General features: G+C 63.0%; 2 protein-coding genes across 3 annotated transcripts; both read left to right on the plus strand.

Moving 5' to 3' along the window:
- The first annotated feature begins 582 nt into the window (after positions 1-582).
- PYROXD2 (pyridine nucleotide-disulphide oxidoreductase domain 2) lies at positions 583-5,391 on the plus strand. Of its 2 annotated transcripts, XM_031044656.2 has the most exons (16): positions 583-962; positions 1,381-1,400; positions 1,607-1,700; positions 1,780-1,853; positions 1,964-2,110; positions 2,240-2,393; positions 2,563-2,624; positions 2,737-2,834; positions 3,252-3,393; positions 3,470-3,604; positions 3,703-3,775; positions 3,885-4,041; positions 4,171-4,325; positions 4,452-4,562; positions 4,664-4,784; positions 5,019-5,391. In XM_031044656.2, exons 1-16 carry the CDS (start codon positions 806-808, stop codon positions 5,077-5,079), a joined length of 1,761 nt encoding a protein of 586 aa, XP_030900516.2. In that variant the 5' UTR covers positions 583-805; the 3' UTR covers positions 5,080-5,391. The 2 variants fall into 2 exon arrangements, with proteins under 2 accessions (XP_030900516.2, XP_030900514.2); XM_031044654.2 differs by lacking the exon at positions 583-962 and having other exon boundaries at positions 1,179-1,700; positions 4,452-4,558.
- Positions 5,392-7,527: 2,136 nt separating this feature from the next.
- LOXL4 (lysyl oxidase like 4) lies at positions 7,528-13,673 on the plus strand. The gene is made up of 15 exons (XM_034062037.1): positions 7,528-7,585; positions 8,079-8,374; positions 8,555-8,733; positions 8,882-9,096; positions 9,645-9,683; positions 9,772-9,988; positions 10,114-10,297; positions 10,560-10,714; positions 10,968-11,135; positions 11,334-11,496; positions 11,622-11,865; positions 12,124-12,239; positions 12,336-12,472; positions 12,622-12,733; positions 12,845-13,673. Exons 2-15 carry the CDS (start codon positions 8,101-8,103, stop codon positions 12,913-12,915), a joined length of 2,274 nt encoding a protein of 757 aa, XP_033917928.1. The 5' UTR covers positions 7,528-7,585; positions 8,079-8,100; the 3' UTR covers positions 12,916-13,673.
- Positions 13,674-13,843: the final 170 nt, after the last annotated feature.

Here is a 13,843-nt window from a genome sequence, read left to right on the forward strand (position 1 = left end):
TTCCCCAGTGTGTACCCAGACTGGTAGAAGTCTATAACGACCACCTTCCATGCTGCTGAGCCCCCGGCAGGATCCAACCCTGTTGCGTTCTCAGTGCCGGGGCTGGCCTGCAGCCCCCCTGCACACCCTGTCATGGTTTGAGCATGTTTTGAGGGTGTTTTTGTTCAAGGTTTTTTCCAGCCAGGGGGAGTCTGGGAGGAAGGAGAGACAGGACACCTGACCCAGGCTAGCCAATGAGGTATTCCATACCATAGCACGTGATGCCCAGGATGGATACTGGGAAAGAGAAGGCGGGAGGGGTAGAGCTGTGGAGGAAAATGGAGGAGGGAGCACATGGTGCTCGGCCAGGCAGGGTGGAGTGAGTTATGGGTTGGTGGCTGGTGGGGTGTTGTATTCTTTTCACTTGCTGTTTGCTGTATCATTATTATTTGTAGTAGTAAATGGCAGCAGGGGTTTTGTGTTATGCCTTAGCAATTAAACCGTTCTTATCTCAATCCGTGGGGGCTACATTCTTTGGATTTTCCTTCCTAACTCTCCGGGAGTTGGGGGACTTGGTTTAAACCACGACACACCCTCAGCCAATCTCTGCCAGGATCAGCGCCTTGTCACAGGCAGCACCAGTGGGGCAGGGATCAGTGCGTGCCCCTGCCCTGAACAGCCTCCTGCGAGCCCTGGGACACGGTGTCCATTCTCTGAGTGCAACCGCCTTCCCCCACACCCCGTCCCGTGTCCTCCGCTTGCCCGGAAGCCCAGTGAAAGTTCCGCTGTAGAAGCAAAGTCCAGGCTGAGCGGGCGCTGCGGGGCGATGGCAGCCGGGCACGGGGCAGGAGCGGGCAGGGGCTGCGCTGCCCGCTGGCTGCGGGGCTGGCACCTTTGCCCAGCGCCGCCGGCAGCGCGGTGGGCCCATGCTGGGGGTGCAGAGCGGCTGCAGCGGGAGTACGACGCGGTGGTGATCGGGGCAGGTAATGTAGGGCGAGGGAGCCAGTGCTGGGCTGTGGGGAGCCGGTGGGGACGCCAAGCTGCCCTCCCCTCAGGGCAGGCAGGAGGGTTATGGCCGGATGGGGACCACAGCGGTGCAGGGCACACTGCAGAGCCCTGCAACGTGCCTTGTGCCAGGGAGGACGCAGGGATCTGGTATGAACAGGCATGTGTTGCATCCCCACAGCGTGCATCTGCCTTGAGCATCTCTGTCCCCTGCCCTTGCACCATTAGGTCCAGGGCTAAAGGGACGGGAGAATCCTCATTTTCACCTATATCTGTGCATCCAGAACCCCATTATTTGAGTGGTTGTGGCAGCTCCGTGGCCCAGGCATGGCAGGGTGCCCTGTGCATGGGACTGCCCCAACACTGGGCTTATCTCACCTCATTCTCTCTTTGCAGGGCACAATGGGCTGGTGGCAGTGAGTACCAAGAGCACAGTGGTGCTGTCTTTCCTCCATCCCTGGGGACAGTGGGAGAGCAGGGAGGGTGTTGGTGGCAGTGTCCATGGCGCTGGGGGCTGCCACAGGGCTGTGGGAAGCAGGGCCATCCCCGGTGAGAGGATGCTGGGGATAACAAAGACATCGCACCAGGAGCGATGGGCAGTGTGATGCCGTGTTCCCAGCAGGCTGCCTACCTGCAGCGAGCAGGGCTGCGCACAGCTGTGCTGGAGAAACGCCATGTGCTGGGCGGTGCAGCTGTCACAGAGGAGATTGTGCCAGGTACCCCTGTGTGTCCCCTGTGCCCATACCCCTGGCCAGCCCTGCACTTGGGCACCCCCCACTGCCACACAACTTTCAGGCTTCAAGTTCTCCCGGGCATCGTACCTGCTCAGCCTGCTGCGGCCACAGATCTACACCGAGCTGGAGCTGCAGGTAGCGGCACCCATCCCTCGCTGGCTGCAGGCCCCTCCTGGCACACTGGCAGGGTGAGCCCGCTGCCATCCTGTCCTCACAGCATGGGTCCTGCCATCCCTGTCTTGCAGCGGCATGGTCTGAGGGTGCTCCCACGGGACCCCTACTCCTTCACCCCACTGCTGGAGGACAGGAGCCCACCCCGCTCCCTCCTGCTGGGAAACAACAGGGCCCAGACCCAGCAGCAGATCGCTCAGTTCTCCCAGAAGGATGCCCAGGTACTGCCTGGGGGTAGGCACCCAGTATGGCAAAGCCTCCAGAGGGGCTGACCTGCCCATGGAGCTGCAGGATATCCAGCACACCCACCACGGCGCAGTCCCTGTAGTCCCCCCTCTATCCCATTTCAGGCTTATCCAGAATATGAGGCGTTCATGGAGGGTTTAGTGTCAGCCCTTGACCCGCTGCTGGATGCTGCCCCAGTGGATACAGCTGCCCTGGGGCAGGGCTCCCTGCTCCAGCGGCTCAGTGCTCTGCGATCCCTGCAGCCCCTGCTGCGGGCAGGTACATTGGTGATGCTGGAAGACCCTGATGGCTGCTCTTCCCCAGGGCACAGGCTCCTCAGGAGCCCCAGCTGGGGCCTTGATCCTACTGCCTGACCCCCAGACCCAGCTGGGCATGGGCAGCTTGCCCTGGCACAGCCACGCAGGTCTCACACCACCTCTCACCCCAGGACTGGCACTGGGGCGGCAGCTGCCCCGCTATTACGAGGTGCTCACAGCCCCTATCTCCAAGGTGAGTGCTGGCAGTGGCAGTGTGGAGCCACCAGCTGCCTTGCTGCCTGCCTGCAAGGGTACTCCAAAGCCTACAGCCCTAAACCTAATGCTCTCTTTTATTCCTGGCCCAGATCCTGGATCAGTGGTTTGAGTCAGAGCCGTTGAAAGCAACTCTGGCTACGGATGCAGTGATTGGAGCCATGACTAGCCCCCACACCCCAGGCAGTGGGTGAGGGTCCTTTCCCCCTAGGTAGCTGCATTGTCCCCCCATGTCAACCCCTGTGCAAGCAGCAAGTTGGCTCTGCTGCAGCCCGTTATCCTGTGCCCTGCCCAGCTGCCTGTCCCTCCCACTGCCTGCTCAGCCTTGCCTGGATGGCTCAGGTGTTGGGGCTGGGCAAGGGGCTGCTCCACATCCCTGCCATATGGCTCGCCTGAGTGATCCTCACCAGCCCCTTTGCTGTTTGAACACCTCTGTCCCCAGGTCAGGTCAAGTTCTGACCAGTGGGTGCTGCCTGTTACTGGGTTGGCATCCCATAAGCTGGCATGGTCCCGTCTGTGGGGGCTGTGGCACCATCCTCACTGTGCCCATGCAGGGGACAGACCTGTCACGTTGGCTGGTGGCTAACCTGGGGTCCTGCCACCACAGGTACGTGCTGTTGCACCATGTGATGGGCGAGCTGGAGGGACGGCGGGGGGCCTGGGGCTACGTGTCCGGTGGGATGGGAGCCCTGTCCCAAGCCATTGCCCATGCGGCAGCTGCCAGGGGAGCCCACATTTTTGCTGAGAAGGTACGGGGTGCCTGGGGGGCAGCCTGCAGGCACTGGGGATGCTCTTGGTGAAGTCCTGTCCTCTCTGTCCGCCCAGGCCGTGTCCCATGTGCTGCTGGGCAGGGACAGGCAGGCACAGGGCGTTGTGCTGCAGGATGGGACGGAGGTGAGGAGCAAACTGGTGCTGTCCAATGCCTCCCCCCAAATCACCTTCCTGGAGCTCATCCCCCAGGTACAGGGTGCAGGGGCTGGTGGAGGTTTGCCATTGCAGTATCCCCTGGCCACATCACCCCTCACCACCAGTCTCTGCACTGGCATCTCCCACCCCAGGAGCAGCTGCCCAAGGATTTTGTCCGGCGGATCCAGCAGGTTGACACGCGCTCCCCGGTCACCAAGATCAATGGTAGGTACTGACAGGGCTGCCTCTGCTACTGTCCCTGCTGGAGGGACACTGGCTCCAGGCTCAGCAACAGGCTGCACCCCACTTCCCCATTCCCACCACCTGTTCCCAGTGGCGGTGGATCGGCTGCCCAGCTTCCTGGCTGCTCCCAATGCCCGCGATGGCCAGCCCCTGCCCCACCACCAATGTTCCATCCATCTCAACTGTGAGGGCACCCACCTCCTGCACCAGGCCTTCACTGAGGCCACCCATGGGCACCCCTCCAGCAGGTAGGAGCCCACACCAGCACACCATGCTGCACCAGGGAAGGGGCAGCACAGCCACAACGGGTGGTGCTGGGGAAGAGGTTTGGGGTGGCTGGGTCTCCTGCCTGCCTGACTCATGTCCTGCTCCCCCAGGCCCATGATCGAGCTCTGCATCCCCTCAGCACTGGATCCAGGGCTGGCCCCACAGGGCTGCCATGTTGTGTCCCTCTTCACCCAGTACACCCCCTTCGTGCTGGCAGGTGGGCAGCACTGGGATGAGCAGGCCAGAAATGCATATGCGGACACAGGTATGTAATGCATACATGGACCCAGGTAACACCAGCAGTGCTGGTCCCTTCCTGGGGTCAGAGCTGCCCTGGAGCTGCTCAGGGGCTGGCCACCATGCCCGTGCTCACCCTTCCATCCTTTTCTAGTGTTTGACTGCATCGAAGCCTATGCCCCAGGGTTCAAGGCATCCGTCATTGGCAGAGACATCTTGACACCACCTGACCTGGAGAGCATCTTTGGGCTGCCTGGTGGGGTAGGTGCCATGCTGGCTTAGCTCTGAGCATCACTCTGGTGCCTGTGCCAGTGTGCACACAGCCCTGGGCCAGCACAGCCAACTCACATAGAGTTCTCCTTGCAGAACATCTTCCATGGAGGGATGTCTCTGGACCAACTGTACTTTGCCCGGCCAGCACCATCCTACTCAGGCTACAGGTCCCCAATTCCCGGCTTGTATCTGTGTGGAAGTGGAGCCCATCCTGGTGAGCAGTGCTGGGAGCTGGGACCCTACTGGGGAGCTGCAGAAAGGGGATGGGGATGTGTGGAAGAGATGCAAGGGCATCGGGGGGGGGGGGGGGGGGGGGGGGGGGGAGTGTGTCCGTTGCTCTCTCTGCCCTCTCAGGGGCAGGGAGATGGGGCAGCTCTGATGGTGCCACCCTGCACCCCATCTCCTAGGTGTGGAGCTGCTCACCACTGCCCGTTTCTGCTCTTTGCAGGAGGAGGAGTGATGGGAGCTGCAGGACGCAATGCTGCCCATGTGGCACTCAAGGACTTTAGGCACCTGTGATGGCAGTGATGACACCAGCTTCACTTATACAGGGCTGTGGCTGCAGTGAGCCATTTTGATCCCATGCAGAGCCCTGTCTATTCCCAGCTTGCTTCCCAGGCACCGCAGGGCAGCAGCAGCCTCTGAGAGCTTTGTGGAGGTGAAGGCTGGCAGGTCTTGTGTGCTCCCAGCTGTGCCAGCTCCTTGAACACAGAGCTACTCCCAGCACTCCTCAGTCCAGCCTTGCCTGGGTCACTCCTGGGCAGTGGCTGCCCATGGCAAGCATCACAGCCCCTGCCTATAGCTATGGAAATAAACCCTGTCTCAGGCTCTGTCCTGAGCACTCTTGCCATGATTTTGCAGCTCCTAGTGCCATCTGCACTGTGCCTGGCAATGCAGGCCTGGGTGAGCTGTCAGAGACCCACTTGTCCTAGAGCAGCAAATGGGGACAACCAGCTCATCACACTCTCCCCTCACCACTGCAGGTTCAGGAGCATGTAGGGCTCTGGTTGGAGACACCCACGCCCAGGCTGGGCTGGACCACCCCGAGGTACCTAGAACAAGTGGGGAACCAAGTTGGTTCTTGAGACCTGCTTTGCTGCCTGGAGCCAGCAGCAGCTCAAAGCCTGCGGTAGCCAGCACTGGCAGCTCCACTCCATGCCCCACACGCCCATTCCTGCTGGGAACTGGCTGCACGTGTTCCATCCCCAGGGAAGATGCTCCGTGCATCCCAGTGTCTCTCGCTGGCGCAGGGTGTGCCCCTCTCCCGGGCTGCTGCCGGGAGCCGCTCGCTGCAGATTACAGAGCTCACATCCTCTCCCTGCCCTCTTCCTCCCCTGGACAATGCTCCCAATTCAGGCTCCCGCCTCGCCTCTCGCCGGGCCCTAAATACGGTGCTTCCAGGCTGAGCTGTTGCACCTGAGCTGGCTGAATCAATATTGACCGGCCAGGAATAGTCCCGCAGCCCTCTGAGAACAGTCCCGCATCCCGCCCCCACAGCTTCCCGCACGGGGCTGCCCTGCTGCTCCAGGGTATTTTTATCCGCTGCCGGTGCTGGCTGCATGGGTTGCAGGTGCCAGCACCCGCTGAGCCCCAAAGGGTGGCAGCAACAGGCGTGACAGTGCAGGGGGTCACCTCCATGGTGACACTGAGCAGCAGGACATGGTGCCCCCACTGCTGCGGGTTGCGGCTGGCAGGTCCCGGCTGTGGGAGAGACCACCAGACCCCCCACATTGTCCTCATGAACAGAGGCAGAGCTGGAAGCGGGACCCAGCATCACCCTGCCTTTGCACCCCTGTCGGCATCTGCCCTGGGGGACCTTTGGGCGGGCTTCTCACCTCACACTTGAGTAATTGAGCTCAAAAACGTTGAGACTCACGAGTGAGTCACAGGTTACACAGCTGGCCACAGCCCTGCCCTTCCCAAGGGCTTTCCATGCACCCATGTTGGGGCCGGCCAGGGACCCCTACCCCAAGAGAGGCTCCAGCATGTCCCTGAACCAGCTAGGACATAGGGATGAGTGTGCCCCCGGGAGGGGGTCTCGGGCCGTGCACCCCTGCACGCCCAGAGATGCTGGAGGCTCCCGTGGGACGTGGCGATGAGCTCACGGGCTATTCCCGGCCAGCTGTGTTGATCCTGGCTCCTCCCGGCAGGAACCGGCTGCCTCGACTCCAAACAAACAGCCCGGTGGCCACCGGCACATTCCTGGCCGATCCCTAGCCACGGCAAGGGCACAGGGCTTCCTGTTTATCCCCGTCCCATGGCGTGGCACTGCGGGCTGTGTGGGCAGTAGGGTGCCCTGGGGACTGGCAGCACCCCAAGTCGGAGGTTGCTACCGGGGCAGGTCGGGGGGAGCATCCCCCATCTCCACGTCCCACGGAGAGGGATCCCCACAACCAGCCCGGCTCAGGGATGGCTCAGGTGATGCCCTGAGCCCTGGGAGAGCCGTGCTCTAGGCTCCCGGTGCTACCCGACAGCCTTTCCTGGTCTATGTGCCCCCAAGTCCTGGGTCCATTGCAGCAGCTCCACGTCACTGCTTGAGTTGATGCGTTGGGTTGGAAGGAGCAGGGGGTGTCCTTTTGGGGTGTCCCTATTGTGGCAGTGTCCTCTGCCTGGAGGGAGACCAGCCCCACTGTACAGCACTGCTGGGCATGGGGGGAGAGCATACCTGACTGGGGGCATTGGGCTTATTTTAGGGGAGGTTTTCCAGCCTCCCCGCAGGTAGGGGCTATCCCAGGGATGCTTGGACTCCCCCGAGGTGTTGGGGGAGAGAGAGGGGTTGGGGCAGGTTTTCCCTAGGGTGGCAGATGGGGACAGAGGGAGGCAGGGTGCAGGGCTGGGCTCCAGGCACGGTGCGGGGGGGCCGGGGCAGCGTGGGCTCCCCCGGTGCGTCCCACCCCGCCGCACCATAAAAGCGGCAGCAGGCGGTGCTCGGCAGCAGGAGCTGCTGGAGGAGCTCTTCCTCGGCACCGCTTGCCCCGTGCTCCGGACCGTCCCGCACCGCCAGCCCCGGCCACGGTGGGTGCTGCGGGTGGCTCCAGCGAGAGATTCGGGCACCTGGAGGGAGGGTGAGCAACCCCACTAGTGGGGATACGGGGAGAGGTGGGGTGATGTGGGATAGGGGCTGTGTACAGGATGGGGAGGGGACTCTGGTGTTCAGGTGGGGATAAAAGGGGGCTCTGTGGGGCCTCAGAGCATGGGGCAGGCAGGAAGCAACAGGGGCCCGGGTGGTGTTCATGGGGCAGTGGGTACCTGGAAGGTACTCCCAGTGAGGGGCAGGTGGGTGTGGGGCTGGGGCAGAGCCTCGGGATAGGGGATGCTGTGAGCTGCGGGATGCTGTGAGCTGTGCATGGCAGGGACCAGCTCTTGCATCCCCCGCAGAGCAAGGACACAGATGTCACTGCTGTACAAAGGGGTATGATGTCCCTCAAATCGTGAGGCACAGGGTGGCTGCAGCAGCACCCCTCACCCTGCCGCGGTCCCCAGGTGCTCAGTGTCGGGCTGTCTGCAGGCATCCCATCTCCAGAAGCACAATGGTGATGCCAGCTGGCGCCAGCCCCATCCTGCTGGTGCTGCTGCTCTGTCGGGTGATCCCCAGCAAGCAGGAGCCAGCCCCGGTGCAGCTGCGGCTGGCAGGGCCCCGGGGCCCAGCTGGGGAGGGACGGCTGGAGGTGCTGTACCAGGGGCGCTGGGGCACTGTCTGCGACGATGGCTTTGACTTCCATGTGGCCACCGTCGCCTGCCGGCAACTGGGCTACACCGCGGCCATCACCTGGACCCATAGTGCCACCTACGGCCAAGGGGAAGGTAGGGGGCAGGTGGGAATGGGGGGACAAGGGGTCTTGGCAAGTGCAGGGTGTTTAATGCTGGTGGGGGGAGCCTGCCTGGGACGCTGTGGGTGTCGGCAGCGTGGATGCAGCCCATGGCAATGGGGAAGGAGATGGGGGCCCCCCCAGTGGTCCCCCCATCCCCGCATGTGTCCCGCAGGCCCCATCTGGCTAGACAATGTGCGGTGTGGGGGTAGTGAGAGCTCCCTGGCAGAGTGTGTTCACAACGGCTGGGGCACCAGCGACTGCCACCACGGTGAGGATGCCGGCGTGGTGTGCTCGGGACAGCGCCTGCCCGGCGGCTCCCCCCAGGCCATCTCCTCTGATCACCTGGGAGAGGTCAGTGGGGGCCATGGGGATCTCCTATGCCCCATACGGACCTCCAGGGGGACTGGAGCAGGTTCCTCTGACTCGTCCCCATGTCCCCATCCTGAACACACTGCCCCTGATGCTGGAGCCCCCGTACCCACCCCTATTGCCACTGCAGCAGGTGCTGGGGCTGAGCCTGGAGGAGGTGCGGCTCAAGCCCATCCTGGCACGGGCCAAGCTGAGCATGCCGGTGATGGAAGGTGCTGTGGAGGTGAAGCACAAGGGGCGCTGGAGGCAGGTGTGTGATGCTGGATGGACCAGGAACAACAGCCGTGTGGTCTGCGGGATGCTGGGCTTCCCCAGGGAGAAGCACCTTGACACCAGCTTCTACCGGTAAGGGATGCAGGGGCCCACATTGCAGCTATAGGGGATGTGGGGCAGGGTGCCTGGTTGGATGCACTGTGGGACAGGAGACCACGGGAGGTGCTGGAGGGGGATGCACATATGGGTGGGTGTACTGGTATGGCCTGGCCATGCCTGGGTCCCCTTACTTGGGGCCTGGATGAGGGGCAGAGCTTGGTGCTGTGGAGATGGTCACCAGTCATGGCCAGCAGAGCATGGGTGCAGGAGAGGAAAGGCAAGTGGCCCGGTCCCCTCCGCCCCTGCCTCTGTCTGGGGCTATAAATACAACCCATAATGAGCCCCTGCCGATGCCAGGAGTCGTGCAGTCCCGCCGGGGCACACGGCACAGCCGAGCTTGGCACGGTAATTGCCAGTGGGGAGAGGACCTGTCCTCATCCTGCCGTGCCGTGGGAGGACCTCATGGCTCCAGCTCCTGCCATTGGGTGCTGGGGAGGGCAGGGATGATGACGGGGTGGGGGGTCTGGAGCCCTGCAGTTTGTGCACGGCCTCCCTGACCTCCTGGCTCTGTGTACCCACAGGAAACTCTGGAACAAGAAGCTGAAGGACCCCAGCTCCAGGTAGGGCTTAGCCTGGTTGTGAATGTTGGGCAGGGGACAGCCTGGGGCACCCAAGCTGACAGCAGACCCTGCTCCTCTCCCTTGGCAGCCTGAAGACCCTCAGCCAGAAGAACAGCTTCTGGGTCCACAGGGTGCGATGCCGGGGCACAGAGCCCCACCTGTCCCGCTGCCCCACAGAGGTGTCCCCGCCAGCCCCCCGCCAGCATGCCTGTCCCCGCGGCATGCATGCCATCGTCAGCTGCCTGCCCGGCCCTGCCTTCCAGAAGGGCACAGGCAAGGGCAGGAGCAAGAGCCCTCCAGGAAAGGTGAGCCCCAGCATAACCCCATCCTGCCGAAGGATGGTGCTGGAGCCAGGCAGCACCCAGGCACCCCATGGTGCATGCAGGAGGCCATGCCTTGGAGCCACTGACTGGCTGTTCCCCATGCCCAGGGGCTGCCAGTGCGGCTGCGAGCAGGCACCCACGCCGGCGAGGGACGGGTGGAGGTGCTGCGCCATGGGCAGTGGGGCACTGTGTGTGACAAGCAGTGGGACCTGGCTGCAGCCAGCGTGGTGTGCCGGCAGCTGGGCTATGGGACAGCAAAGCAGGCCCTGCTGGGAGCCCAGATGGGCCAAGGTGAGATGGGCAGCATGGCAGGGACTAGGGGTGTCACTGGGCTTGGAGGGGCAAAAAGGGGGAAACCCCTGGTTTAATGGGTGCTGCTCGAGCACCCTGGGATATCCAGGCAGCTCCAGACTGCACTGGGATAGGTCTCCCCTGGCTGCTCCTGCTATGGGCAGCTCCATTCCCACAGGGAATGCACACATGAGGGGAAGGAGGGCAAGGGTTCTCCCTGCTCCAGTATGAGCATGGAGAGTTGACTGTCCTTCTCATTCAGGCCTGGGGCCCATCCACATGAGCGAGGTACAGTGCACTGGCCACGAGCGCTCCCTGGGCGAGTGCCGCTTCCAGGATGCTGAACAGAGCGGGTGCCGGCATGAGGCTGATGCTGCCGTCCGCTGCCACATCCCCAACATGGACTTCAGGAGCCAGGTGAGCCTCTGAGTCCTCCCCAGAGCCTGTGGAGCCCCATTGCACAGCCCGTGCCCCCCAGTCTCTGTGCCTGGTGTGGATGCTCAGAGCAGCATGCATATGCAGGGTGGCAAAAGTGGTCCTGTAAGAAAAGGAGGAAGACAAAGGCAGAGATGTTCACCTGGATGTATGGGGCTGCCTGTCCCATTGAACTGCTGGATGGGGGACCTGAGGGCCTGCCTCACACTGCAGCTCAGCCCCTCTTTGCCCTCAGGTTCGTCTGGCAGGGGGCCGCAGCCCCGATGAGGGAGTTGTGGAAGTGCTGGTGCCGGTGCAAGGGCAGCTGCAGTGGGGTGCAGTGTGCGGTGCACAATGGGGGCTCAATGAGGCCATGGTGGTCTGCAGGCAGCTGGGGCTGGGCTTTGCCAGCCATGCCCTACAGGTGAGTGGGGTCCCAGGGGGGCCTGGGTTGCAAGGGGTCCTATGGGATGTGAGGTGTGGGCATGGGGTGGCCAGAGGCTCTGGGATGGGACAGCTCCTGGGGACAAGCCCTGGTGGCAGTGCAGGGGCAGGGGAGGTGGGGTGGGTGCTGGTACGGATGCAAGAGCTGATCTGAGCACTGTGCTCCTCCTCTGCGCAGGAGACGTGGTACTGGGCAGGCAGCCCCGATGCCGCCCGGGTGGTGATGAGTGGGGTGCGCTGTGCCGGCACCGAGCTGGCCCTCCAGCAGTGCCAGCACCATGGCCCCATCCACTGCCCCAGTGGTGGCGGGCGCTTCTCAGCAGGGGTCACCTGCACTGCCCGTGAGTACCATGAGCCTATGGATTAAAATGCTGCGCAGCACCCCTTCCCCTGGCACAGAGAGATGGGGGTGCTCTGCAAGGTGGGAATCGTGTGCTCCGTGCCTGCCAATGCTTCTCCATGCCAGATGCCCCAGACCTGGTGATGAATGCCCAGCTGGTGCAGGAGACAGCCTACCTGGAGGACCGGCCGCTGGACCTGCTGTACTGTGCCCATGAGGAGCGCTGCCTCTCCCTCTCCGCCGACCACATGCAGTGGCCCTACGGCCATCGCCGCCTCCTCCGCTTCTCCTCCCAGATCCACAACCTGGGCAGAGCTGATTTCCGACCCAGGATGGGACGCCACGCCTGGACCTGGCACCAGTGCCACCGGTGAGTGTCCTGTGAGTAGCGGCTGGCAGGGAGCTGCCCCCGAGCCGAGCAGGACACACTGGCACCCATCCCACAGAGGCTGGCCCGCCCGGGGTAATGAGCAGCATCCGCACCAGCACTGTCATTACAGCTTTATTTGGCTTCAGGGCTGTAATTTGCTCGGAGCTATGGGTGCTGCCTGCTCCCAGCTGGGCGGCTGTGCCAGTCATGTGCTCCCCAGCCGGGCACCAGCCCCACTCTCATCCCCTGTCTCTGCAGGCATTTCCACAGCATCGAGGTCTTCACCCACTATGACCTTCTGACACTCAATGGTTCCAAGGTGGCTGAAGGGCACAAGGCCAGCTTTTGCCTGGAGGACACCAACTGCCCCGAGGGTAGGTGCCAGCTGCAGAGCTGCCAGCAAAGCCCCATCCTGCTCCCTGAGGGGGGGCTCTGCTCGTGCCCTCCCTCACATCACCTCCCTTTCGCAGGGCTGCAGCGACGCTTCGCCTGCGCCAACTTTGGGGAGCAGGGGGTGAGCGTGGGGTGCTGGGACACCTACCGCCATGACATCGACTGCCAGTGGATTGACATCACTGATGTGCCACCAGGCAGTTACACCTTCCAGGTATGGGGATGGAGGGGCACTGAGCCACTGGAGCTCAGCATGGACACCACCAGCACCCCTCACCCTCTACATCGAGGTGCTGTTCTGCACCCTACCATGCATGCTACAGCCCTGCCTGGCACAGCAGCACTGCCCTTCACCCTCCCCAGGTGGTTGTGAACCCTAAGCACGAGGTGGCAGAGTCAGACTTCTCCAACAATGTGATGCGGTGCCAGTGCAAGTACGATGGGCAGCGCATCTGGATGCATGGATGCCACACAAGTACGGAGAGACGGGAGCATAAGGGGCACAGCAGGCAGACGGAAGAGATGGGCTGGGGTTCTGCAGGTCCCATGTCCCCCCCCCACCAACCCATGCTGTTGATCTTCCCAGGTGATGCCTATGGTGCGGATGTAGTGAATGACCTGGAGCGACGGGAGCGTCTGGCCAACAACCTTGTGTAACCCCATGGCATTGGCACGCTCCCAGCAGTGCCACAGGGCTGCCCAGCTCCCACACCCCAGTTCCTGTGCCCTGGCAGCACCACACTGAGCTCAGGGACTTGAAGACTTGTATTTATTGATGCTGCTGCAGCAGATGGAGACAAGCACCAGGGCAGGTGGGGAGTGCCCGGGGGGTGCTCAGCCCTGCACCATCAGGACCTGCAAGAGGGGCCCAGGTACCACAGCAGCCCCCCCCTTGGTGGCTCTGGTCCCCCCCAGGATGACTACCTCAGCCTGCTGCCTCAGGACAGGCCCTGGCCACTGCCACCTGTGCACCAGTCATGTCCTTAATAAAGGTGCTGTGCTGTGGGAGATGGGGTAACCTCTTATCAACCCCACCATCCCCTGCTCCTTCCTCTGCACTCTTCCCGACCAGGACCATGAAGCCAGTCCCCAGCCAGGATCAGCCCTGGTCCAGGTGATGTGCCCCCAGCCAGGCAGTGTCCGGCTCTGCCACCCGGAGCCACCAGCTCCTGGCTGCCTGCGTGTGGCTGGTGCCAAGCAGCCCTGGCTTGCCACCAGCAGTCCCCACCAGCCAGGGCACCCTGGCCCTGAACTGGCTGACCTCATGCACACAAGGGGCCGTGGCCAGCTCTGTGGCAGCACGGGCCGGCCGCCAGCCCAGCAGCCACTGCGGCTGCAGCCATCATGCTGGGTTTTCCCAGGCTGCCCTGGCAGCTTCCCAGCCCTAGAGCGGGAATGGGGCCGCTCAGCCCCTTGAAGCCCTGGCTCCTGCGCACGGGGAGGGGATGCAGTGGACACCATGCCCCTGCTCTCAGTACTTCTCTCCCCCCGTGGTTTCTAGGTTGGTTAATTTTTTAAATAAAAGGAAATAAATGGAATACCAGCAGCCCACTCTGTCCTGCCTGGCCTCTGGTGAGTCAGCTAC

This window comes from Melopsittacus undulatus, chromosome 4 (assembly GCF_012275295.1).
Source record: "Melopsittacus undulatus isolate bMelUnd1 chromosome 4, bMelUnd1.mat.Z, whole genome shotgun sequence".
In the NCBI taxonomy this organism is placed as follows: domain Eukaryota; kingdom Metazoa; phylum Chordata; class Aves; order Psittaciformes; family Psittaculidae; genus Melopsittacus; species Melopsittacus undulatus.

What these genes read in the sequence shown, in the direction of transcription:
- LOXL4 (XM_034062037.1), top strand. Translation starts at nt 8,101, where the DNA reads ATGGTGATGCCAGCTGGCGCCAGCCCCATCCTGCTGGTGCTGCTGCTC. An exon ending in CCTCTGATCACCTGGGAGAG is followed by an intron (nt 8,734 to 8,881) that starts GTCAGTGGGGGC and finishes TTGCCACTGCAG; the next exon opens with CAGGTGCTGGGGCTGAGCCT. An exon ending in CTGAAGGACCCCAGCTCCAG is followed by an intron (nt 9,684 to 9,771) that starts GTAGGGCTTAGC and finishes CTCCCTTGGCAG; the next exon opens with CCTGAAGACCCTCAGCCAGA.
- PYROXD2 (XM_031044656.2), top strand. Translation starts at nt 806, where the DNA reads ATGGCAGCCGGGCACGGGGCAGGAGCGGGCAGGGGCTGCGCTGCCCGC. An exon ending in GCAGCCCCTGCTGCGGGCAG is followed by an intron (nt 2,394 to 2,562) that starts GTACATTGGTGA and finishes CTCTCACCCCAG; the next exon opens with GACTGGCACTGGGGCGGCAG. An exon ending in TCCTGGAGCTCATCCCCCAG is followed by an intron (nt 3,605 to 3,702) that starts GTACAGGGTGCA and finishes CTCCCACCCCAG; the next exon opens with GAGCAGCTGCCCAAGGATTT.